General features: G+C 36.6%; 1 protein-coding gene across 2 annotated transcripts in view; it reads left to right on the top strand.

Moving 5' to 3' along the window:
* Dmgdh (dimethylglycine dehydrogenase) overlaps positions 1-16,538 on the top strand; it is a 59,662-nt gene extending 43,124 nt beyond the window's left edge. For both annotated transcript variants that reach the window (XM_046427629.2, XM_046427622.2), the window contains 2 exons: positions 8,489-8,623; positions 15,354-16,538. In XM_046427629.2, coding sequence (XP_046283585.1) covers positions 8,489-8,623; positions 15,354-15,554 — 336 coding nt within the window. In that variant the 3' untranslated portion in view covers positions 15,555-16,538. The remainder of the gene's footprint in view (positions 1-8,488; positions 8,624-15,353) is intronic.
* The last annotated feature ends 10,040 nt before the right edge of the window (positions 16,539-26,578 follow it).

The following is a 26,578-nucleotide window of genomic DNA, read 5'->3' as shown; positions in this document are numbered from 1 at the left end:
AGTTTTTGATTTTTTTATTTAAGTCCTTATCTGTTTGATCTTTTATGGATCATATTTTTGGTTTATATCAAGAAATATTTGCTAACCCAAAGTTACAACAATGTTCTCCTCTATTTTCTTCTAGAAGTTATTTTTTTTTGTCTAAGCTGTAAAAACGTTATTTTATTTAATTTTTAAAAAAATTTTAAATGTTTTTCTTAGTGCATCATATCCACAATATATTATCCACATATCATCATCATATCCACATATCATTATCCACAATACTGGGGTTCTTCTAGAAGTTTTACATCTTGCTTTTTATATTTAGGTCTGTGTTTTCTTCTCAAAGATTGACCGTCTTTCCTACTTTTCACATTAAGGTCTAAAGTCCATTTTTAGTTAATTTTTGTCACTGGTCTGACTCATGGATTGAAGTTAATTTTTTGCACGTGGCTCTCCACTTGTTTCCAGTGCTTTTTGTTGACAAGCCCCCATGCTGTGTTCTTCATTGCCTTTTCACTTTTGTGAAACATCAGCCACGCATGAGTGGTGGGTCCTTTCCTGGACTCTGTTGTGTTCTATTGACCTGTCTATCTTGGTGCCCATATCTTGGATTACTATGGCATAAATAAGATTGTGATAACCTTGAAACTTTGTTCTTCTTTTAAAAAATTGTTTTGGCTATTCTAGGTCCTTTGGATTTTCCAGAAATTTTAGAATCAGCTTGTCAATGAATTAAAAATAAATATTTTGGGATTTTTTAATGGAATTGCATCGTATTCATAGGTCAGTTCAAGTTTTGAACACACACAAAATTCATCTTTTTTTAGGTCATCTTTAATTTCTCTTACAAATGCTTCATAGTTTTCAGTATACAAGTCTTGCACAACTTATTTCTGTAGATTTATCATTAAGTGTCTCATATTTTGATACTGTATAAATACTATTTTAAATTTCAATTTTCAGTTCTTTATTGCTAATATATAAAATACAGTTGGTTTTGTATATAAGTCTTATATTTTGCAACCTTACTAAATCCACTTAGTTTTTCTAATAGCTTCTCTGTAAATTCCATTGGCTTTTCTACATGGCTAATCATGTGTAACAATAAAGCCTTCTTTGTCTTTTCTAATCTGAATATCTTTTTTTTTCTTTCTTGCCTTCTTGTGTTACCAATACAAAAAAGGCATTAATAAACAAACAAACAAAATAAATAAAAAGAAAATAAAAAAATATTTAAGACTGATTGAGGGGCTGAGGTTGTGGCTCAATGGTAGAGCACTTGTGTGAGGCCCCGGGTTTGATTCTCAGCACCACATATAAATAAATAAATAAATAAATAAATAAATAGAGGTCCATTAACAACTAATAAAAATGCTTTAGAAAAAAAAGACTGATTAAATCTTCAACAAGGTTGAATAGAAGTGGTGATAGCAAATATTGCCCCTGAATCTGGGTGAGAAGCATTCAGTCTTTGATTATTAAATATGATGTTAGTTAATAGGTTTTTATAGATGCTCTTTGTTAGCTGGGGACATTTCCTTCTATTCTTAGTGCTGTTTTAAAATCAGGAATAGATATTGGATTTTAGCAAATACTTTTTTTTTCTTTTACATCTATTTAGACCATCGTATTCTGATTTACTTTGTTGTAGAGTGAACTATATTAATATTCTAATGTTAAACCTTTTGCTTTGGGATTAGAATTAAGTTGGAAATGATATATCATCTTTTTTCTACATTGTTGGATTTTATTAGACAATTTTTAAAAGAAAACATACAGATATATTCTTATAGGTCTCTGAGTTTCCAATTATTTTATTTACTTATCTTTTTTCTTTATTGAACAGTGTGAACTTTTCGAGTACAGGTGCTAGCAATACATGTGTTTTGTCATTTTATGTCCAATACCTAGCTCAGAGCCGGCACATGGGAGATGCCCAGTAAATATTTTGTTGTTACAATCAGTTTTGAGAGATGATACTAGGGAAGCACTGGAGCCTCATCAGAAGGGGTGTCTCATCTGCCAGGCTAAGGGATTTGTCCTGGAGACGTTGAGCAGGGATTGAAGAATTGTAAGGAGAGACAGTGGTGATGGGAAACAGATTAAAAGTAAGTTACATTATGACCCTATGTGCATATATGATTACACAACAGGTGTAACTCTACAACCAGAAGAAGAAGTTATACTCCACTTATGTATGATGTGTCAAGATGCATTCTACTGTTATGTATAACTAATTAGAACAACATCAAGAAAGGAAGTTAGTCTGGTGACTAGGAGATCATTTTCCCAATTATTGAAGGAAACTAGTAGAGAGATGGTGAAAGCTTCAATTAAAACTGTGGTCACAGAGTGGAGAATAAAAGGATGTGTGTGACATTTAGAAGGTAGTATGGACACCACCTGCATCTGACATGAAGGGTACAAAGAAAGATATAATACACTGTTAAAGACCTAGGAAATGCAGAAGGAGTGTACTTTAAATCATCTCTAAATTACTGAAAATACCTGTTATGTTCCGGGTATATTGTGTTCCCCAAAGAGTTAAACATTAAAGACTCATGCATTAGTCAGTCCCCAGTAAAACCATATTCAGAGGTGGGGCTTTGAGGAAGTGATTGGACCTTGAGGGCTTTAAACATCAGTGGATCAATCCATTGAAAGAATTTATAATTTGGGGACATTATCGGGAGGTGGTGGAAACTGTAAGAGGTGGGACCTAGTTGAAGGGAGTGGGTCCTTGGGGACTATATCTTGTCCCTGACCTCTCTCTCTCTCAGTCTGATTCCCACCTGCCATGAGGTGAGCATCTTTCTTCCAACACTCCCTTCTGTTATGATATTAAGCCTCATTTCAGACTTAAAGCAAAAGACCTGACAACTGTGACCTGAAACTTCTGAAACCACAATCTTTCTGAGCCACAATCTTTCTTCCTTTAAGTTGTTTTTCTCAGGCATTTTGTCACGGTGATGAAAACTGAGTAACACAGTGCCTAATAAAATGCAATGTAAATACCATGTAAATAGGTGTTAGGCTCTGTTGTCCAGGGAATGATGACAAGAAAAAAAGTGCACATTTTTAGTATAGATGTAGTTTTTTCCCTGAATATTTTTGATCTGTTGTTAATTGAATTCACAGATGTAGAACCCAGGGATATAAAAGGCCCACTTCCTTGTGAACACTCTTATGTGGTAATTATTGCTGAAGCAGTTAAACAGAAAAGTACACCAGATAAAGCCACAGGTCTACCTAACAGTTTTCCTTTGAAACATTAGATTCAAACACTGAAAAATAAATGTTTTCTTTAAAACTAAATCTAGTAAAACTTATAGAACACGTGTAATGGGGGCTGCTATAGTTTTGAAAATCTTAGCTGGGTTTGAATGCTCATTAACTTTATTATTGACCTGGCTTAGGCATATTTTAAATATTTTCCCCAAGCTTCTATTTCATCTCCTCCTTTCTTACAGTCAGTAGGGTTCATTTTCTAGTTTTATTAAAGACTTTTTAAAGAAGGAACTCTTACCCATCTAGTAATTTTGGTTATAACGATACTAGATGAGTAGTTTCTTTCAGACTCTAAGGGCGAAGAATGAGAACACTGTATATGTGGGAGTGTTCACTTTTCAGCCAATAATAACAGTCTTTAGTCACAAAACTAATGGAAATTGTGGTCCTTGTGAACTTACTTGGAACATTAAGAAGCTCTGCTTAGTGGGAGAGGAACCATGAGTCCAGAAGTCTGACTTTGAGGTTTGGTGCTAATTCACTTTGTCACCTCAGGCAAGAACATTCCCTTTGCTCTGCTTTCATGTTCTTATATGCAAAACAAGATTGAACTAAATTTTCTGCTTTTAAAAAGACTTCTGGGACTCTAATTCTGTGAATGTGAAAGGAATAATGCTGTAATTTGTCTTGATGGGTGAGGGTAAGTCAGTCATTTCCTCAGATGAATGAACCCAGCATCCGGCTTTCTCAATATTCTGAGACACCCAGGTGTACAGAGCACTGAAAGTTCAGGTTCACATACACTGTAGGTGAGTAATGGCCACGTGCTTTACAAAGGGATTCCCACCAGGATTGTTTTAAATGGTGAGCCAAAGCTCCTTTTAAATGAGAAGCTTTTCAGGAAAGTATTGAGGGACAGCAGCAGAAGACTGTCATTGGATTTTTGTCCCCACTCTGCCCCTCACAGTAGCAGTTGGAGATCAGCGAGGTCTTCCTGCAGTCCTCTCCACATCTGTAAAACGGGTGTGAGTTGGTGCTGTGCCTGATTTTTAAGGCTTTATGGACACCTAGGTGTCTTTAGAACTTTTAATACTTAAATTAAAAGGATTTTGTCCAAAAATTCAATCAAAGTAATGGCTTCCTTGATTTTTTCTAAAGGGATTCTAGTCCATGTACATGGAAAAGAAAAGATCTAAGACTTTGATTTTTATCATCTTTTCCTGGTCTATTACAGGCCACTCCCCTGACTCTTCTTTTACGGCTGCAGCCAAATTTGACTTTATGTGTCTGCAAGTTCTCTATTGCCCTGAGAATCACTGCCTGAAACATATTGATTTAATGTATTCATTTTACACTGGCTTTCAGGTGATATGCATGCCTTTAATAGGGCTAATAAGAGATGAGTAATTACTTTCCCCTTAAAATCTACTTAATGTTTTCATAGATGTGGATGTTATATTTAGTACATATTTCAGGTGGTTCTTTTAATGGCTCTTATCATTATTTAAAATTAATTAATTAAAAAACATAAGCCAAGACTTCTTTTTAAAGCTGTAGTCTCAAGGCCCCAGAAATTTATGCACTTCTCAAAGATGCTAATGGCTATTTATATAGTTAATTTGGCATTGACTCATTACAGAAATGTATTTCTGTTCTTGGGTCATTTTGAAAGCACCAATTTAAATTACAGAATAACCTTCAGACACATTTTCTTCTCATTTATAATTAATAACTATGTAGCAGAGTAAATGCTACAATCTTGAGAGGCTAGCCAAGTCAAACAAGGACGCAAGGCCATCACCCCACTTTAAATCTTCCCAAGTTCAGAGCCCAGGAGTTTGGGGACGGATCATGTCAAGGGACAGGTACGTCTCCTGTCTGTGCTGTAAGTATGTTCACCTTTCTACAAGGGTTTTGTTGCTGCTGTCTGTCAGAAGATTGTCTTCATTCATGTCTGAGGACAATATTGCTGACAAGATCACTTCCTAATTCAGGGATATAAACTATAGATGTCAAATTTCATTAGGATTAACCTTCAGGGTATTGTCAAAGACTTTTACACAATATAATGAATGTCATTCAAAACAGGTTCTGGCAACCTAGGAGAAATTTTTAAAAAATTCTTCATTTAGAATATTTATATCAACTGTGCTTTCCAGTGGTAGACTTCCTCTATGAAATTGTTACCAATAGAATACTGTCACCAGCCCCACTCTCCACCGCAGGAGGAATTGGTCAGAATCTTCTTTGGCCCTACTGTACATACTTCTGTCACCGTGTCTGTCTTTTTGCATTTTGCCTCCACATATTAGATGATCTTTGTTTTAAATTTACAGAACACTTGTGATGTGCATATTCTTGTACAACATGCAGAACCAACCATGAATCATGTTCCAAAATTGATATTGCTGATTACTATTGTCTGTCATGTTCCACTACATTACAAATCATCTCGAATTGGTTTTTGTCCTCTAGTATGTTAAAAAATTGAAGATAGACTAATTTCAGGATTGGGCATATTTTGATGTGGAGGGAAGGGGGTCACATTTTCCCAGGGGCCTCCTGAAGCTACAAGACCTTGTTCTATTAAGTTGTGAATACTCCATGCCTAACAAGTATCCAATACACAGTAGAGGCTTAATGACAGATGAATAGTAATTGCAAAAAAATCCATAACCAGAAACTTTCAAGACCTAAATGAATCTCTAATCATGAAGATTCAGATTCCATGACAGGAGGTGAGGAATGATTCAGGATCTACTGGCACACCACAAATCACACTGGGTAAAGTATTGGCCACTCGTATTACTCTAAGTGCTTTTCCACTCAATAAGGCATGAGATTTTTTTTTTTTTTTACTGTAGTTATTGACTCCAATGTAGACAAGGTTTCCAAAAAAGCACCCATTATCATTTTGTATCCATCATAGCAAGTCTCCTTTTAAAAATATAGCCAAAAAAATTGTCCACATATAAATTTACCACAATGAATCCTGCATATATATGTGCGTCTATAGGTGTGAGGACATATATAATGCATTAATAAAAATAACAATAGCAATAATAGAAGGGAAATGAGTAGAGAAGAGCATGCAGATCTGGGGAGGGGAGAGCAGAGGGAAAGGGAAGGCACCCGGGAATGAGATTGATCAAATTATGTTATGTGCACATATGCATATAACACCAAGAATCCCACTGTTATGCGTAATTACAATTCACCAACAAAAATGCAGAAAAAGCAAAAAGTTTAGTCACTATTATAGAGTTCTTTCTGTATTTAGATATGCATATTTTAACTATAGTGAACTTGGCTGGTTATGATTTTGTTACCATGAATTTATTTTATGTATGAATCAAATAAATCACTCTCTTCCTGTATCCCCTCCCCCGTTAATCCTGTCTTCAATAATACAGGCTTCAGGGGCTAGGGCTGGGGCTCAGTGGTAGAGCATTCACCTAGCATGTTCGAGGCCCTGGGTTCTAGCCTCAGCACCACATAAATAAATAAATAAATAAAATAAAGATATTGTGTCCAACTACAACTAAGTAAGTAAATAAATATTTAAATAATAATAATAATAATAATAATAATAATAATAATAATACAGGGCCCAGTATTCTTGAACTTGTTGTGCTTCTGGCTTTACCATTTTTACCCTCTGAGTCACACTGGGGAAAGAGTGAGAATTGGACTTTCATTTTGCATGTCATTTTAACCTTGGCTGATGAAGAAGCTTCCTTCAGCTTCTTGTGCAGGTCAGCAACTTAAAATTGCAGTATCCATAGAAATCACACTGTGTTGTGGCTTCACCCTTGAAGCTCTGGATCAGCAAAAGAGTGAACTGGAGTCATCAGGCAGATGATGTGCTAGGATCTTGTTTTAGCTTTTTCGTTACTGTGACTACAGGATCTGACCAGAACAATCGTAGAGGAGGTGAAACAGACCTTTTTTTCAGCTTCTCTGGGAAGTGACAGGGTTTTTATTGCACTCAGTTCTAAGAGCTGTGTAAATCCTAAATATTGGCAGTGGAGGACATCTTTGGCATTAAATATTGTTTTTTTTCTCTTATGGCCAATGAAGAAATTAAAAGTTTGTGGTTGTTTCCTTTCTTTCTCAGTGGTTAGTCTATATATGAGAGCTGTTTTGATATTCTCATTTTTAGTGTAATCTCTAATTCTTATTTGGCAGAGATAAGCTTTGTGTATTAAAAATTTTCTTTTTGTTCCATAAGAGATGCTTGTTTGGGCTCATTATGTAGAAGACTTACTAATGTCCCACTTGGAGATCGACCCGCCCGCCCTCCTGGGCACTCTCCTTGCTCATAGCCTCTGACCAGTTTATCTCACTTATCAAGGGTCCCCTGGCATTCTGGTTGGGTAGAATAGTGTCCCCAATGAGGAGTCATTGCTCACTGGTATGTCCTACTCAGTCATAAGGTATATTACTTATAATGGGAAAAGTCTTCAAATTTGCCTGATTTCACTTTTCGCCCCCCCCCCCCAACACATCAGAATGGATTCAAGGTTATCTCCATAACAATGTCACTCTCATTCAATGGCATTGGATTGGGAATAACCCTGAGCATGCCCAGGGGAGAGTATTAAGAATAGGAATGTCATCTGTTATGTGTTGCATGGAATATGGCAAAAAGGTCGAAAAGCACAATGTTCAAGAATAAGCTCTTTGATCAAATCATCGGTGTGTAACTCATTTTATATCCACAGAGAAACTGGCTTGATGTTTCACACATAGTAGGGTTTCGATAAATGTTTCCTGCATGAAGTAGTGAATACAACCCACCGGTTAAAACATTTCAGGGATCATTATTTTGAAGTGTGTATGTAGGGGTACAGATATAGCATTTTAGCTTCACATTTCAAAAAAGCATGTTTCTTTCCTGTAAAAACATCCAGAAGGTAGAAATTGAGTTGCACACTGACAGCCCGTAGCACTGACCAGACCCATTAGATACAAGGGCCACTTTCATAACCCACCATTGCAGTATAATGCCTTATGTTTTCCTGCCTACGTGGTTCTGGTAAAATTGTCATCACGGTTATTACCCTTAAGTTTAACATATTCTGAAGGGATAGGTGGCTGATACTATTGTTTGAGGACTAAGAAATATTTGTCTAGATGTTTGATCCAATCTGTTTTTTTTTATTTAATGTGTAATTGGCGAGAAAATAGCAAAGACAAATTTAAATGCTTGCATCTCTAACCTTGTCACAGTGTCTGAGCATTCATTCATCATCATTATCTTGGATTCCTGCAGCCAGCAGACTTCATAGGAAAGCAAGCACTGAAACAGATTAAAGCCAAGGGGCTGAAACGAAGACTGGTCTGCCTCACCTTGGCAACGGATGATGTGGATCCAGAGGGAAATGAAAGCATCTGGTACCACGGCAAGGTGAGCGGGGAGGACCTGGCTGCCAGGGGCCACCGTGTTGTCCACAGCAGAAGTGCTCCTTGTTCCTGTTCATTTGTAGAGGTTTTGCTAATTTACTTATTTATTGGAAGGATGACACGCTTTTGATTTCTGAGCTGACATTCAAGAAACAGAAAGCAATTAACTGAAAGGAAAATGAAACGCTGCTCATTTTTGAAAGCATGAGATTCTATACACTCTGTTTTAGAGAAAAGAAAAAAAAAACCCAAGGACTTCTAATATGTTGAACAATGAGGAAGGTCTGAGTCAGGGGGCAAAATCATCTATTTGTAAACGATGTTCTTGTCTATGAGTGCAGAAGATGGATTTTATAAAGACTTTGGCATTTTGATTTAGCTTCTCAGGGATCCTGCAGAAGGGGGTGATTAGCATAGTGGCAAAAAAAAAAATCCGAGTGAAAACATTTGTGAAATTGGGGGTTGGGCCTCAGAAAGTTAAGTGGGGGTGGGGGGAGCTAAGTGAAAAGTGGCAACCATTTGGTTCTTCAGGAAGAGTAAACTTATTGTCTTTCTACTTTGGAATGTGCGTGTTGTTCTGTTTGTATTCTGCAAAAACAGGGTTAGTCAGGTAACTTATCCATGGAAATGAATTTCCTCCACTTTCTATGGTCACTTGTAAAATACAGTTTGGTTCGACATGTGCGTGTGTTTTGACTGGTGTTAGCAGTCAGGTCTAAACCTTGTGGAGGACACAGGGCCTCAAGTCTCATCTAGGAAGCTGCTCCATATTGAGCAGGGGCAGCTTGGTCAATAACCGAGACTCAGAGATCCTGTGCCTAGGTTTTTTTTTCTTTCTCATTCTCTGCAGCTTACTTGATATTTGTTGTCATTTTCTCCACATCTTCAGTGACAAGTTGATAGAGGTGGTATCAAATCATAGCCTTGGCCAGGTGCAATGGTGCATGCCTGTAATCCCAGCAGCTCAGGATTACTGAGGCAGGAGAATCATGAGTTCAAAGCCAGCCTCAGCAACTTAGGAAGGCCCTAAGCAACTCAGCAAGACCCTGTCTCTAAATAAAATACAAAATAGGGCTGGGGAAGTGGCTCAGTGGTTGAGTGCCCCTGAGTTTAATCCCCAGTATCCAAAAAAAAAAAAAAAAATCATAGCCTTTGGCTTACTAAAGAAATGGCAATGTGTGCTAAGCCATGGGTCATTTGACATACATGTTACCATGTTACATCTGACTGAGCTCCTATGATATGCCATGTATTTTTCATGTTCTCTCTCATTTATATTTACAATATCCCTGTCAGATATATACATATATATGATTGTCTCTGTTTTAAAGATGAGGCTTTGGGACTCACAGAGGTTAAACAACTTTCTTGAGGTCACACAGCTAATAATGGATTGAGCTGATTTCTCACTCTGCCTTGGGCCTTGAATTTCTGTTCTTTCTTCTAAGGCATGCTGAATACTCTGGTGTGCTCTACTTTCTGTCTCTGCTGATGTCCTCCTGGAGTCTCTTTAGAACTTATTTACACACCCACAGGCTTTTGTAGATGCAGCAAGCAGGTGGATGTTTAGACACGGCGAAGCTGACAGACTTTTCTTAGATCTCACGCTTCTTTAACTTCCTACACACTTAACAAGCTGAACTTCACTTTCTTCTTATGTTGGGCTGAGTTTTCTTTTCTGTTTTAATTGTTTCTACTCTCTTCATTATTTCCCCTTCCTTTTTGTGTTCTAAATCTCTGATGTAGCCTCTAAAATATACTTTTCTCTCCAATCTCAAATTTGCCCACAATTTACATGATTTCTACTGATCACCAGCTCTGCTATTAGCCAGGGGGTTGGCCTGACACTGAACTGGTCCCTGGGCCTCAGTTTTCTCACCTATAACTTGAAGCCACTGGATGAGATAACATCTCAGGTTCTTACCACCCCTGCTGAATTTTCCCCACCGGACTTCCCTTTGTTTGACATTTTCCGCTCATTTCTGCCCACCTCTCTCCATGCTTCCTGATGTGGCCTGCTCTCATCCTCACCAGCATTCTGCGGTACTCTCCACGGGATGATAGCGAGATGGCGCTGGGATTTTCTGTCTGCAACCCCACCCCAACCCCAACCAACCCCGAGTTTTAGCCATATTAAATATAAGGATACCCAAATTGAAGTTAAAAAAATAAAAATCCCAAACTCCATTTAGAATTTTTATTTCCTTTGCTAAGCATATACACTGAGTTTACATGCTACATCTTTTGTCTTTCTTACCACATACCATCTACTTAGAGAGCTGCTGACCTAATAACAGGATTATATCTCAACTTTCATAATATGCCTGTGTGCTCTTTGATGATTTGTAGAGTCATCATTTTATCAGATAGCCCCCCCTTATCTTCTTTTTCAAAGGCCTTCCTTTTTTCAAAAAATGTATTTTATTTTTAGCTGACACATGGTAATTATACATATTTATGGGGTAGAGTATGACATTTCAGTACACTGTGTACACTGTATAGTGATCAGATCAGGGTAGGAACATTTAAAATCCTATTACCTATTGTTAGATATTCAATTAATTATCGTCAATCATAGTTATCCTACCATGCTATTGAATAGTAGAGATCATTCTTTCAATCAAAGGCCTTTCTTTGATCCTCTTTGTATGAGATAATTTTGCTTTTTATTTCCTGACTTTGTTCAGACTTATGTTGCTTTTGGTATTTGGTATTTCTTTCTTTTTCTTAAAATTTATTTTTTATTAGTTCTAATCAGTTATATATGACAGCAGAAAGCTTTTCAATTTATTGTACACAAATGGAGCACAACTTTTCATTTCTCTGATTGTACACGATGTAGTTGCACCATATGTGCAATCATACATGTACTAGGGTAATGATGTTCATCTCATTCCACCATCTTTCCTACCCCATGCCCCATCCCCTTCCCTCCCTTTCCTTGGCCCAAAGTTCCTGCATTCTTCCCCCCACACACTCATTATGAATCAGCATCCACTTATCAGAGAGAACATTCGGACTTTGGTTTTTTGGGATTGGTTTACTTCATTTAGCATAATATTCTCCATTTACCTGAAAATGCCACAATTTTATTCTCTTTTAATGCTAAGTGATATTCCCTTGTGTATATATATATATCACAGTTTCTTTATCCATTTATCTATTAAAGGGCATCTAGGTTGCTTCCACAGTTTAGCTATTGTGAATTGTGCCAATATAAATATTGAAGTGGCTGCGATGCTGTAGTATGCTGTTTTTAAGTCCTTTGGGTATAGACTGAGGAGTGGAGTATCTGGGTCAAATGGTGGTTCCATTTCAAGTTTTCTAAGGAATCTCCCTACTACTTTTCCAGGTTGGTTGTACCAATTTTCAGTCCCACCAGCAATGTATGATTGTGCCTTTTCCCCCACATCCTCACCAATGGTATTTTATTCTTGCAAATATTTCCAGTGTTGAAGACAGGTTACACATTTGCTGGCTTATTCAACAAATTTTTATTAGTTATGTACTATGTGCCAGCAACATTCCAGGCACAGCAATAAGCAAAACAGACAAGAATCTCTGTCCTCTGGAGCTTACATTCCAGGGAGAAAGAGGAAGACAATGAGCAAAATTAAAAAAAATATATATGGCATGACAGATGTTGGTGAGTGCCCTGGGTAAAAGTAAAGTCAGCTTGGAGACCAGCCTGGGCAATTTAGTGGCTCTGAGTCTCAAAATAGAACATGAAAAGGGCTGGGGATGTAATTCAGTGATAGAGCAGCATCTTTGAACCCCTGGGTCTAATCCCCAATAATACACATACTCACACACAAGCTGAGCTTGGAAGGAAGTTTTGAAGAGTTCAGTGTCTCAGTCTCTCTAAGTACCAGGGATTGAACCCAGGGGTGCTTAAACACTGAGCCACATCCCCAGCCCTTTCTTGTGTTTTATTTAGAGACAGGGTCTCACTGAGTTGCCTAGGGCCTTGCTAAGTTGCCAAGGTGGTTTTGAACTTGTGATCTTCCTGCACCACTAAGATTACAAGTGTGCACCACTGCGTGAGCCACTAGGTTTCTCTTCTTTTTGTTCATTCCCCCTCCCTGCTCTCCCTGCTCCTCCTCTCCCTCTCCTCCTCCTCCTCCTTCCTCCTCTTCTTTCTACTCCTACTCTTCTTCCTCTTCCTACTCTTCTTCCTCCTCCTCCTCTTCTTCATAAACAAACACACGGATAATGAAACAATGCATCATCCAACCTAAACTATATTACCTCCTTAAAGCCAAACACCATATTATCTTCTCTAAGACAGAAACTTCTAATTTAAGGGAGGAATTAGAAAGTCTAAAAAGATTATAAAGAATTATTTACATTTGTAAAAAGAAGGTCAATGTTCTATTAAACAAAGAATAAAAATCTGTTAGGCAGGGGCTGTAGACTAGTAGTGCTTAAAATTCATTGAGTAAAAAAAAAAAAATGGATCTAATGGAACCTGGAAGATTTAGAGTAGAGCTCTTTATAATTTATGCTAGGGAAAACCTCTCCTTGAAAGTTAAGTAATAAGAGGAAAGGCCAGACTATCCTGGGCTACTAATCCTTGTATTAGAGAGAAATGAAAGTAAATCAAGCAGAAAATAAAGCATATTTAAAAAATAGCACTCACAAAATAAATATTCCATTTTCTTAGGTTACTATGCAGAAATGACCACAAGGCAATCACTACAGGGAGATTAGGAGACACAAGGGCTAAAGAGAGTCTCTGAAGAGTGATTGTGAACTTTTGACCCAATCAAGGAACTGTACCGAGTGACTTGCTCAGGTCTCTTCCTGTTTTTTAAGTTGCCTAAGCAAACCATGTTAACTCTCCCAGTTCCAAATATAAATCTCTATTTTACAGACTAGGAAGTGAAACCCTTGTTACCAACATAGTCTTTCAAAAAGCAGTGATTCAGCTGGGTGTGGTGATTCACACCTGTAATCCCAGCAACTCAGGAGGCTGAGGCAGGAGGATCATCAAGTTCAAGGCCAGCCTCAGCAACTAAGCAAGGCCCTAAGTAACTTAGGTCATTTCAAAGTTAAAAACAAAAAACAAAAAACGTGGGGGTGTGGGGTAGAGGTGGCTGGGGATGTAGCTTAGCAGTAAAAAGCCCTTCGGTTTAATCCCCAGTAATGGGGGCATGGGATGGGAAGCAGAGATTCAAACCCTAACTGCCCTGACTCAAATTTCTGCCTTAAACTAGTTAACTGTGACCCAAAGGAGGAATGCAATTTAAAGAATGTGCCTTTGGCCAGCATCAACCAGTTTTCAACATAATAAATTCAGAAATCATATGAAGGGCTTCTAATTTGGGGCTTCAAAGAGAGAATTAAAAACTGGGACTACAGAGATAAAGGTACACTTCAAGTTCTAAAATGTGTTAAGATCTAAAAGACTAGATATGCTACAGTAGGACTGTTGATTGTGGTGGGCTCCTGGCCGAGGCAGCGGAATCATCAGCAGCTAACGCATGCCCAGGTTCTGGCCAACAGTTAATGAGCAGTCCACAGCGTTGGACAGTTGGACCATAAGGGGTGGTGTGATGTTATGTGGTCAGGAGAAACCAGTTTGAGCAGGGCCATACATCATATTTTGCTTTTGGTGTCTTCCTTTTACTTTTCTTTCATGTAGGGTTTTGATTTGACAGTTTTTCAATTTATATTTTCTGCTTTTACTTTCATTCTTTCCTTTAGATATGGTTTCCATTAACCTTCTTATCTTCTCATTAGATTTGTTATCTAGATTTTTTATTCTTTAATAGCATAATTTCTTATTTAGTATTGCTCCTTGGTTTGCCATTCCTAGTCACCTAATTCAGCCTCTTTATTTTGATATTTTACTTCATTGCTCATTTCCAACTCCACATCTTTCTTCATCCTGGAAGGGTTTATCCTACACCTCTGCAACTTAATTCCATCCCCTTTCAAAGTATAAATATCTTTCCTTCCATGGTTTCCTGGTTATATTTTCTTGTATCTTCATGTTAATTCCCTAATTAACCTGTAAGCTCTTGAGGGTAGGTACCAGTATCCTACATATTCCTTCAGTGCCTTAAAAATATTTTGTGCTAACATGTTAAAATTGCCACTTACTTAAATGCCTTACAATTGATGAGAATTGTTAAATAATATAAATTGTTATTTAATATAAATTAAATAATATAAATCAACTAATTAAGCTACTTATTAATCTACACCGGATATATTCGCCTATATAGAAGGTTGATTTCATATTGACTTAGGATAGATTAATAAGTAGCTTAATTAGTGTTATTTTCGAAAGCCATTTTTAAAACTCTAACAGGGTGGTTAACTAAGTTTGCATTTGGATTTTTAGATTTCTTCCCCTTTCTACTACAATACTAGTTTAATGATAAGAGAATTTTCTTTTAAAGCTTAAAATGAAAACATTCCATTCTTCCTCCTTTTAGAACCCTTAGTCTGAAATTGAGCAAAATAATGCTGGGTATTAAAAATTATGTATTTTTTAAAAATGAAAAATTTCAGAGCAATGCAGATGTGTGCTTTGAGAATTATTTTTCATAATTTCTAAATTTTCATTAATCTTCTTTAAAAAAAGGTGACTGTCCTATGTCTCTGGTATTATCCCTCAGGCAGCATTTCCACATAGTGAATGGACTGTAGTTTAGGTTATTTCATCTGGATTTGGGGGCAGAAAGCTGTGACTGAGATGCTAAGCACTAATGGGTCTTGTTTTTCAGGTGGTTGGCAACACAACATCTGGAAGCTACAGTTACAGCATCCAGAAGAGTCTGGCTTTTGCTTATGTCCCCATAGAGCTAAGTGAAGTGGGACAAGAAGTGGAAGTTGAACTATTGGGTAAAAATTACCCAGCAGTCATCATACAAGAACCCTTGGTATTAACAGAACCAACCAGAAACCGGCTTCAGAAAAAAAGATAGAAAGGACAAAACTTGAAAAAGACCTTTACCAGCCAGTTGAGTTATAGTTGCTGTATGACTACACTTGACATTATTATAATTAGTTCCCAGGGGAATAGAGGAAACCAAGAATTCATGTCAAAACCATCAACATCTAGATTTAGAATCCTAATAAAACTTTCTCTTATCTTCTAAGTAAGATAGAATAATGAATTAGTGATTTACATTGTCATTTCAAATGGAGAAACTTGAAATAGATGCTTTTTATTACCTCATATTTTTTATGAAATCCAATTAGCAAAAAAAGGTGTTTGCTAATATACAATTATCATTATAACGGAATTAAAGAACTTTATATAATTTTAGAAACATAGTATATGGTTGATATCTGAAAACATTAATAAATTATCTTTTACATAAAAATAAACACAATGCTATTGATGGATTTATTTCATTGAGACATTTTTCCTCAGGTGAATAAATGATAGTTTTAATTTTTCATAATATATCTATGATGAAAACACTAAAATTTAATATCAATATATCACTAACATTTTTACTCACTTCCCCGAAATATTTATTATTTTCTTAATGGCTTCTCTGAAAGCAGCTTTATAAGACATTATTATTGTCCTTTCAAAGGTTGTTTCAGAAGATTAATTGCAAAAAAGAACAGAATCTTTCAAAGGAAGCAGTACTTGTAAACCTTCAGAAATGAAGCTGAAATCTAAATAGATTGTGCCAGTACAAACACTGTTTGAATACTGAATACCTCTCTTTGAGAAAGAATTAATGCAAGTTGACATCACTTGGTGCCATTCTGAATATCTTTTCACAAAGCATTTGACAATGCAGGTCAAACAAAAGCTTAAGAACTGACAGGATTGCCCTTAGCCACTATGTATAGCAAGAAAAAAATCCATTTAGAAATAATTCTTTGATATACTTCTTAAAATTATTAAGTTTAGTTGAATGAATAAATCAAAAGGGTTTTCTTTTGTAAAAGGTGGTTTATCATTTATAATTCATTTATACACACATATTTGTTATACATTTATTGAACTTTTCCTAGGTACTAAAGAAAGCTGAATATGCAGCATGATAAATTTCTGTAATTAGAATAAATTCTAAAATTCCAAACTTTCAAGTTTTAAAAAGATGCCAAATTTACATATTACATGTTTTATAATAGCAATTGTGTATTAGAACTCTTCCATCTACCATTCATTTCTTTTTGGTATATACTCAAGAGAAAGGGGAAATACCCCTGGTTACAAACATTTTCTAATTATCAGGAATTTTACCCAGGTTCTCTAATCCAGTTCCATGTTAGGTGCTGTTGAAAGACCATTAAATTGGGAGGACCACTTCTCATTCTCTGCCTCTGTAACTCTATGACCTGAGGCGAGTTACTTCACATCTCTAGGTTCCTTCCATGAAATAGGTTTAGACTCTTCCAGTGTTTTGGATATTATAATGGTAAGAAGCAGGGCTGGGGATGTGGCTCAAGCGGTAGCCCGCTCGCCTGTCATGCGTGCAACCCGGGGTTGGATCCTCAGCACCACATACAAACAAAGATGTTGTGTCCACCGAAAAACTAAAAAATAAATATTAAAATTCTCTCTCTCTTAAAAAAATAATAATGGTAAGAAGCAATAATGAAAGTACACTGAACTCATGTCATATAGTTAATATACCACTAAAACCAACAAATAAAAAGAATAGGACAGATGAATATTAAACTTAAAAAAAAAACCTTACCCACGGTAGAAGTCTGCTTCCTGGTTTTCTCAAGTTCGCCTGTTCTCTCTTTGGTTGTATGTTGAGTGCTGTTAGGTTTGGTAGGTCACCCAGCACCCCTACTTCCACCTGACCAGTGATCCTGACCTGGACACCAGCCAACCCATCACTGACCAGTCAACTTCAATCTAGCTTATCCATGGAGAGATGAGCTAACCAGATTTCCCAGGAACTGGGACCCCTCAGAAAAGTAGTACTAAAAGGGAAAACTGCAAAGATACATAGAAAAGGAAGCCATGAATCCTATAGACGATAAGCACTCACCACAAGGGGAGAGGCCCTGAGAGGCCCAGAGAGAGAGACGGAGAGGGAAAGATGGGTGTCTCAAGCTCTTCACTCCTGATGGCTTGTTGACCAGCTCTTGGGTGAGAACATTGACTCAGAAGAGCCAACTGAAATCACTAGCTTCTGGAAAGTGGACTATACACTGAGAAAGGCCTCCAAGGAATGGGCCCAGAATTAGTGGAAATAAACAATGACAGTTAAGGATTATAAATACAAAGAAGCAGACATTGTCAATCTATGTGACCAGAGTTTCTACATATGTTTATTATGTGTTATGGTAAACTGTGAGGTCTAACACAGTGTTCTCTAAGCTCAACTGTGAGCAGCAAACAACTAACACTCTTGAAAGTACTCTAGTGATGTGCAGAAGCTGTGTCTACAGTTCAGGAATGAGATGATGAATGACAGGCACTTCCTTCCCTGGAACCAGGAGAGCTTTTTGGAACTATAAAAGCACAATCTAGTCAAAACATTATCAAAATATTTATGGATGTTGGTTATGGTGCTAATGTTTGCATCCTAATGAATTTGTGTCTTAATCTTTTCTACTCATAAGAAAAGGTGACAGGAAAAAAAAATTTAAGTATGCTGTGTAGAACATGAAATAGAAGGAAGACTAGATTCTGGAGTCTTCTGAGAAAATTCTATGTTTGGACTGGACAAAAGTGAAGATTGATGTTATCAGGAAACAGCAGCTGTGAATGGAAGAAAGTTTCAGCATAGCACCCTTTAAGTCCCCCGAAAAAGCACCAAAAATCAATTATATGCATCTGAGGAATTGGCATATAAAAATATAAATTATCATCCTACCTTTAGCTCCCTGCCATTAATGAATCTTTAGACTAGTTGGACAGTTTGCAGAAAACTGCATTATGAATGATAAAAGGATAACACATTACTTAATAATACTTTCTCCAGGAATATATTTTAGAAGTGTTAGCAGACCATGAAGTATGGATTCAAAGGTCACTGGAGAGAAAGCCACAAGTCCTGCTTTTCCCAGTTCTGCCACCAACCAAGCACAGTCCATATAACACCTGCTAAAGTCTTTCCTATACTTAAGATGCTGGATAATTGCATTCCTTATTGAAAGATTCATTATTCTACATGTTTGTTGAGGACTTAGCTCAAGGCCAGGCACTGGAAAAGCAGTGGTGAACAAAACAGATGTTGTGACTTCATGGAGCAAGTAGATTAGTGGTCAAGGGCAAGCATTTAACTAGGGGTGGAAAGTTGTACCCACAATGGTGTCATAAATGCCAAAGGGAGAGAACTTTGAGAAAAGGATGACACACAGTATCAGAAGATAAGAGACTATTGGTGATCCAGCTATACCATGGACAGGCAACAGACTCAGCTACACGCATTCATTTTGAAAGCAAGTTTTTAATTGCTGAAATCATTCAAGTTTACTTGATGCTGCAACTTGAGGCATAATTTGTGTCTTCAATCCCTGTGGAACTAGATATCCTACATTTAAACAGTAGATTGGAAATAAACAATGATAGTTAAGGATTATAAATACAAAGAAGCAGACATTGTCATTCTATGTGACCAGAGTTTCTACGTATGTTTATTATGTGCTATGAAACAGACCGTAAACTGTGAGGTCTAACACAGTGTTCTCTAAGCACAAATTTTAATCCATACATAAAATATACCACTGATTTTGAATATACTTTTAAAATTCAAATTTCTTTTTAAACTGTTAATTATGTTAAAACTAAAGGTATACATTATGAATTTTCTGATGAAGGCATATTAGTGGAAAATTTTCAACCAGAGGTATTTGAAAGAAACTAGAATTGTTCTCAAAGAAACAAAGACATAGTATTGCAATTTCTGGAATTTGTTGTGAAAGGAGATGAATATGAATCTGCCAAATTTATCATCATGTTCAAATAGTTTCCTTAATACTTACATATCTGATGCTCACATAAAAGAAAATTTGAAATTAAAAGTTTAAAATGGTTTTTCAGTTAGTCATGCACAAAGATAACTGGACAAATATGGCTATCCTGTCTATTAAACATTAAGTTGAATAAGCCTGGTTTTGATAAAATCACTGATGAATTTATAATGCTTAAGGCTAAAAAGCAGAGATGCTGAATTTATTGTTTATAGACAACAGACCAATTTACTAAAGAGATTAATATCTAGGTATAAATATTTTTCCTTTTTCAAGAATATGTTACCTATAATTTAAAAATATTAACCTCTTGCTTTTTTTTCTATAATATTTATTTCATTTCTGTATTTCTCACTTGTTTTATACTGGTATAATTATACATGTAAAATTCAACAGAATTTTTTCACTCTTTGCATTTCTTTCCTGGATGCAATTATTCTTTTACTTTATGGTTGTTACCAAAAGTAATTATGTCATACAGAAGAGGCAAGATTAAAAAAAAAAAAGATTCTCACTATTCATCTGAGACGGCTTTTCAGTCATAGATTTGGCAGCTCATCAAGGATCAGTGGAAGAGCTGGGGTGGGCAGGATGTCTTTCTCCCTGAGGTACTCCGCGTGACTAACTTTCAGTGTAGTTCAAATGAACTCACTTAACGTGGAGAACCACTGAAGAGGATCCCTGAAGGGGCTGCCAAGCAGTTAGCAGGACCATACAGGGAGAGGCTTCCAGTAGAAGCTGGAACCTTAGAGACTATTCAGCCATGTTGGCTGAAGCTGCTTCTTAGAGCAGAGAGGAGAAGAAACATGCTGAACTCTCCTTTCCTCCCACCCTCCATCTCTCTCTCACCAGTGCCTCTCACTGCCTGAGTCTAGATGCAAGCTAAGTAGGTAAAGTAGCCTGGGATACAGGGATTGTGGGCTATGGTTCCTTGTGTTGTAGAGCAGAGCAGAGGAAGATCATAAAATGAAGTGCACAACAATAGACAGTGGTTCACATACAGTGTTGCTGTCAATAGGATAGGGTCAAGAGGTGCAAATTTGACCACTAGGAGGGAGGGAGGTCATGAGGTGGGCCGACACTTTTACAAGGTCTATCTAAATTATTACTTTAAAAAAGCCTCGTGTAGTACAGCAAGAAATATGCTACCATTTAGGTTCAAATAGGGAAACATATATATTTAATTGTGTATAGATTATTTCTGAAAGAGTACCAGTGATATTCTTGGGGAGAGGTTAAAAGAGACTTTTCACTGTATGTCTCTTTAAACTGTTTAACTTTAAAAAACGATGTATATTTAACTTTTAAAAAGATTATTATTAAGTTATAACACATATACACATATTGCACTTTCCTATGTAGTAAGAGTAAATTCCTATTTTTTTAAATATAAAATAGACTTTTAACACAGTGTTCACATTGGTTTGAGATACCTAAGTATGGTTGGAAAGAACTGGCTTGGAGCCAATGCTTAAGAAATGGGTATATATGTGAAAATTTCAGTACAGAAAAAACAATGCAATACAGTTATATGTAATAAATAATGTGCCAACACTAAGTCTCGGTCTGTGTGAATGGTAAGGAAAAGAAAGAAGAAACTGCCATGCCAATATCCTATTCTTGACCTAGCTGGTGGTTATATATTAATTAGTTTCTGAAAATTCAGTGACTTCTGTACACTTTTGTGCATTTATCGTATGGACAAAAATACTGTGCCAAATTTTCTATATAATGAAACTGTGTTCACTTTCTTCTTTCATCTAGCAGATTTTGAGAAGGCAGGAGATGATAATCAGATGAGAGGGTAAGAGAAGTTTAATTTGGAGTTAGCCACAGACTTATAAATTTCATAAAAACAGGAGAATTTAGAGTCAGAAGAAATTTTTTTCTCTCTTCCAACATTTTACCTTCTAACACACACACACACACACACACACTCATGAACACAGAGAACTAAAACAATAAACTGAAGATGCTGCCTAAAAAGAATTCCCTTTCCAGGGCTGGGGTTGTGGCTCAGTGGTAGAGCGCTCACTTAGCATGCATGAGGCACTGGGTTCGATCCTCAGCACCACATAAAAATGAAATAAAGGTATTGTGTCCACCTACAACTAAAAATATATATACTAAAAAAGAATTTCCTTTCTATGTGCTTAGAATCTCTATTGTTCTTAATGTACTGATAATAGCTAGTGAATATAATATTGCATGTAAATACCTGAAAAGAAAGGGCAAAGGACCCTCTTCTGAGTTGCCCACCTTACAGGCCTTTAAATGGGCCGTTCCCTCTACTTAGAAACAAATTCAACCCACATCGTTTTCTAAAACTAAATGCATCATGAAAATAATTTCGTGAACAAATTTTGGGTCTTCTTGATAATATTCAAGTGTACCTCCTTCTGGACTGGTCAGGGTAGTAACAGGGTAATCAGTAACATCAACCACAACCTACCACTTGAAATTAGTGCACTTCAGGTTTTCTCTCTGAAGAAAGACCTCTTACCATTCTTATCTCACCAGCTGGGTAGCTTTTCTTCCTATGTGCTAACGGTTAAACGTTTAGAAATAAAGTACTTAAAATTGCTTAGTCTTTGTATGCAACAGTTATCATATTCAAAGGCACTGAAATGAAAACGGTTTGAAAGAAGCGATGAAACACGGGACTATGACTTTTACATATAGTTTACGGCCAAGAACTAGGGCACAGAACAACCATCAAGAGTCTGGGTATGAAAAACTGTAATTTCTTAGCACAGGGCTGTTGGGCATTACAAACGTGTCCATTGAGAAAGGCTGATTCTTGGCACTCTGCTGTCATAAGGCACTTTAATTTTTTTTTAAATGTAAATAGTAGCAGTAGTAGTAGTGGTAGAAGAGGAGAAGGAATTGGAGAAAGAGGAGAAAAAGTTTGAGGAGGAGGAAGAATAAGGAGGAGATGATGATGATATAGATAATACATGCACAGAGATAAAATAAATGAGAAGGTGTTAAATAGTATATGGTGAAAAGTTAGTTTCTTTCCCAGGTGAAAAGTTAGTTTCTTTCACATTCCTTTCCCCAGACAACTGATCTATTCAGGGGCAACCAATTTTCTAATTTCTTCTGTGTCCTTCTTACATAATAGGCAAGAACATTTACCTTTCTCTGTCTACACACACACACACACACACACACACACTCACACACACACACATACACACTTTTTTTCCAAAGCAAATGAAAGCATATCAACCATAATGTTCTTTGCTTAACTTAAAAAAAAATTTACATCGTATTAGAGATGGTTTCGTGTTATCTTTTCAAATGATTGCTTAGTATTGCATAATTAATCAGGCCCCATTATTGGCTTTTTTATTATAAATAAAGTTAAAATGAATATCTCACTGCATACATTTCTCACACTGGTATACTTATGGGATAAATTCCTGGAACTGGAACTGCTAGATCAAAGTATATGTGCATTTGGATGGATATATGAAATTGTTTTGGAAGTTGTACTAAATTTTATTTCTGTGACTCATGTATAAGAGGATTGTTTCTTTACATTTCCCAAAGCAACGAGCACAAGGATATATTATTAAAGTTTCTGTTTGAATTTTTCTTTCTGAATAATGTTGAGTATGCATATATTTAATGGCCACTTACATTTCCTGTAGACTATAATGTTTCTATACTTTGTCCATTTAAAAATGGATTGTTAATCTTTTTCTTTCTGACTTCAAGAATTATAAGCACTTTAAACCACAGGCCTAATAGGTTTTTTTTTTAATTTTTATTGTTGGTTGTTCAAAACATTACATAGTTCTTGACATATCATATTTCACACTTTGATTCAAGTGGGTTATGAGCTCCCATTTTTACCCCATATACAGATTGCAGAATCACATCGGTTACACATCCACTGATTTACATATTGCCATACTAGTGTCTGTTGTATTCTGCTGCCTTTCCTATCCTCTACTATCCCCCCTCCCTTCCCCTCCCCTCCCCTCTTTTCTCTCTACCCCATCTACTGTAATTCATTTCTCCCCCTTGTTTTTTTTTCCCTTTCCCCTCACTTCCTCTTCTATGTAATTTTGTATAACCATGAGGGTCTCCTTCCATTTCCATGTAATTTCCCTTCTCTCTCCCTTTCCCTCCCACCTTTCATCCATGTTTAATGTTAATCTTCTTCTCATGCTCTTCCTCCCTACTCTGTTCTTAGTTACTCTCCTTATATCAAAGAAGACATTTGGCATTTGTTTTTTAGGGATTGGCTGGCTTCACTTAGCATAATCTGCTCTAATGCCATCCATTTCCCTGCAAATTCCATGATTTTGTCATTTTTTAATGCAGAGTAATACTCCATTGTGTATAAATGCCACATTTTTTTTTTATCCATTCGTCTATTGAAGGGCATCTAGGTTGGTTCCACAGTCTTGCTATTGTGAATTGGGCTGCTATGAACATCAATGTAGCAGTGTCCCTGTAGTATGCTCTTTTTAGGTCTTTAGGGAATATACCGAGAAGGGGAATAGCTGGGTCAAATGGTGGTTCCATTCCCACCTTTCCAAGAAATCTCCATACTGCTTTCCAAATTGGCCGCACCAATTTGCAGTCCCACCAGCAATGCACAAGTGTACCCTTTTCACCACATCCTCGCCAGCACTTGTTGTTGTTTGACTTCATAATGGCTGCCAATCTTACTGGAGTGAGATGGTATCTTAGGGTGGTTTTGATTTGCATTTCTCTGACTGCTAGGGATGGTGAGCATTTTTTCATGTACTTGTTGATTGATTGTATGTCCTCCTCTGAGAAGTGTCTGTTCAGGTCCTTGGCCCATTTGTTGATTGGGTTATTTGTTTTCTTATTGTTTAATTTTTTGAGTTCTTTGTATACTCTGGATATTAGGGCTCTATCTGAATTGTGAGGAGAAAAGATTTGTTCCTAGGATGTAGGCTCCCTATTTACATCTCTTATTGTTTCTTTTGCTGAGAAAAAACTTTTTAGTTTGAGTAAGTCCCATTTGTTGATTCTAGTTATTAACTTTTGTGCTATGGGTGTCCTATTGAGGAATTTGGAGCCCGACCCCACAGTATGTAGATCTTAGCCAACTTTTTCTTCTATTAGACGCCGTGTCTCTGATTTGATATCAAGCTCCTTGATCCATTTTGAGTTAACTTTTGTGCATGGCGAGAGAAAGGGATTCAGTTTCATTTTGTTGCATATGGATTTCCAGTTTTCCCAGCACCATTTGTTGAAGATGCTATCCTTCCTCCATTGCATGCTTTTAGCCCCTTTATCAAATATAAGATAGTTGTAATTTTGTGGATTGGTTTCTGTGTCCTCTATTCTATACCATTGGTCCACCTGCCTGTTTTGGTACCAGTACCATGCTGTTTTTGTTACTATTGCTCTGTAGTATAGTTTGAGATCTGGTATCGCTATACCACCTGATTCACACTTCCTGCTTAGAGTTGTTTTTGCTATTCTGGGTCTTTTATTATTCCATATGAATTTCACGATTGCTTTCTCTATTTCTACAAGAAATGCCGTTGGGATTTTGATTGGCATTGCATTAAACCTATAGAGAACTTTTGGTAATATCGCCATTTTGATGATGTTAGTTCTGCCTATCCATGAACAGGGTATATTTTTCCATCTTCTAAGATCTTCTTCTATTTCTCTCTTTAGGGTTCTGTAGTTTTCATTGTATAAGTCTTTCACCTCTTTTGTTAGGTTGATTCCCAAGTATTTTATTTTTTTTGAGGATATTGTGAATGGAGTGGTTGTCCTAATTTCCATTTCAGAAGATTTATCGCTGATATACAGGAATGCCTTTGATTTATGCGTGTTGATTTTATAGCCTGCCACTTTGCTGAATTCATTTATTAGCTCTAGTAGTTTCTTTGTAGACCCTTTTGGGTCTGCTAGGTATAGAATCATGTAATCTGCAAATAGTGATAATTTAAGTTCTTCTTTTCCTATTTTTATGCCTTTAATTTCTTTCGTCTAATTGCTCTGGCCAGTGTTTCGAGAACTATGTTGAACAGAAGTGGTGAGAGAGGGCATCCCTGTCTTGTTCCAGATTTTAGAGGGAATGCCTTCAATTTTTCTCCGTTCAGAATGATGCTAGCCTGAGGCTTAGCATAGATAGCTTTTACAATATTGAGGTATGTTCCTGTTATCCCTAGTTTTTCTAGAGTTTTGAACAAAAAGGGATGCTGTACTTTGTCAAATGCTTTTTCTGCATCTATCGAGATGATCATATGGTTCTTATCTTTAAGTCTATTGATGTTTGACCAACATTTATTGATTTCCGTATATTGAACCAGCCTTGCATCCCAGGATGAAACCTACTTGAGCATGGTGCACAATTTTTTTGATATGTTTTTTATCCGATTCGCCAGAATTTTATTGAGGATTTTTGCATCTAGGTTCATTAGGGATATTGGTCTGTAGTTTTCTTTCTTTGAAGTGTCTTTGTCTGGTTTAGGAATCAGGGTGATGTTGGCCTCGTAGGATGAATTTGGAAGTTCTCCCTCTTTTTCTATTTCCTGAAATAGCTTGAAAAGTATTGGTATTAGTTCTTCTTTAAAGGTTTTGTAAAACTCTGCTGTATACCCATCCGGTCCTGGGCTTTTCTTAGTTGGTAGTCTTTTGATGGCTTCTTCTATTTCCTCAATTGATATTGGTCTGTTTATGTTGTCTATATCCTCCTGACTCAATCTGGGCAGATCATATGACTTAAGAAATTTATCGATGCCTTCACTATCTTCTATTTTATTGGAGTATAAGGATTCAAAATAATTTCTAATTATCTTCTGAATTTCTGAAGTGTCTGTTGTGATATTGCCTTTTTCATCCCGTATGCTAGTAATTTGAGTTCTCTCTCTTCTTCTCTTCGTTAGCATGGCTAAGGGTCTGTTGATCTTATTTATTCTTTCAAAGAACCAACTTTTAGTTTTGTCAATTTTTTCAATTGTTTCTTTTGTTTTGATTTCATTGATTTCAGCTCTGATTTTAATCATTTCTTGCCTTCTACTTCTTTTGCTATTGTTTTGCTCTTCTT

The sequence above is a fragment of the Marmota monax genome, unplaced genomic scaffold (genome assembly GCF_021218885.2).
Source record: "Marmota monax isolate L192 unplaced genomic scaffold, Marmota_monax_Labrador192_F-V1.1 WCK01_AAM20220418_F8-fsc00018, whole genome shotgun sequence".
Lineage (NCBI taxonomy): Eukaryota > Metazoa > Chordata > Mammalia > Rodentia > Sciuridae > Marmota > Marmota monax.
Note: the sequence above shows the minus strand (reverse complement) of the source record. Positions and strands in the feature narration are given on the sequence as shown.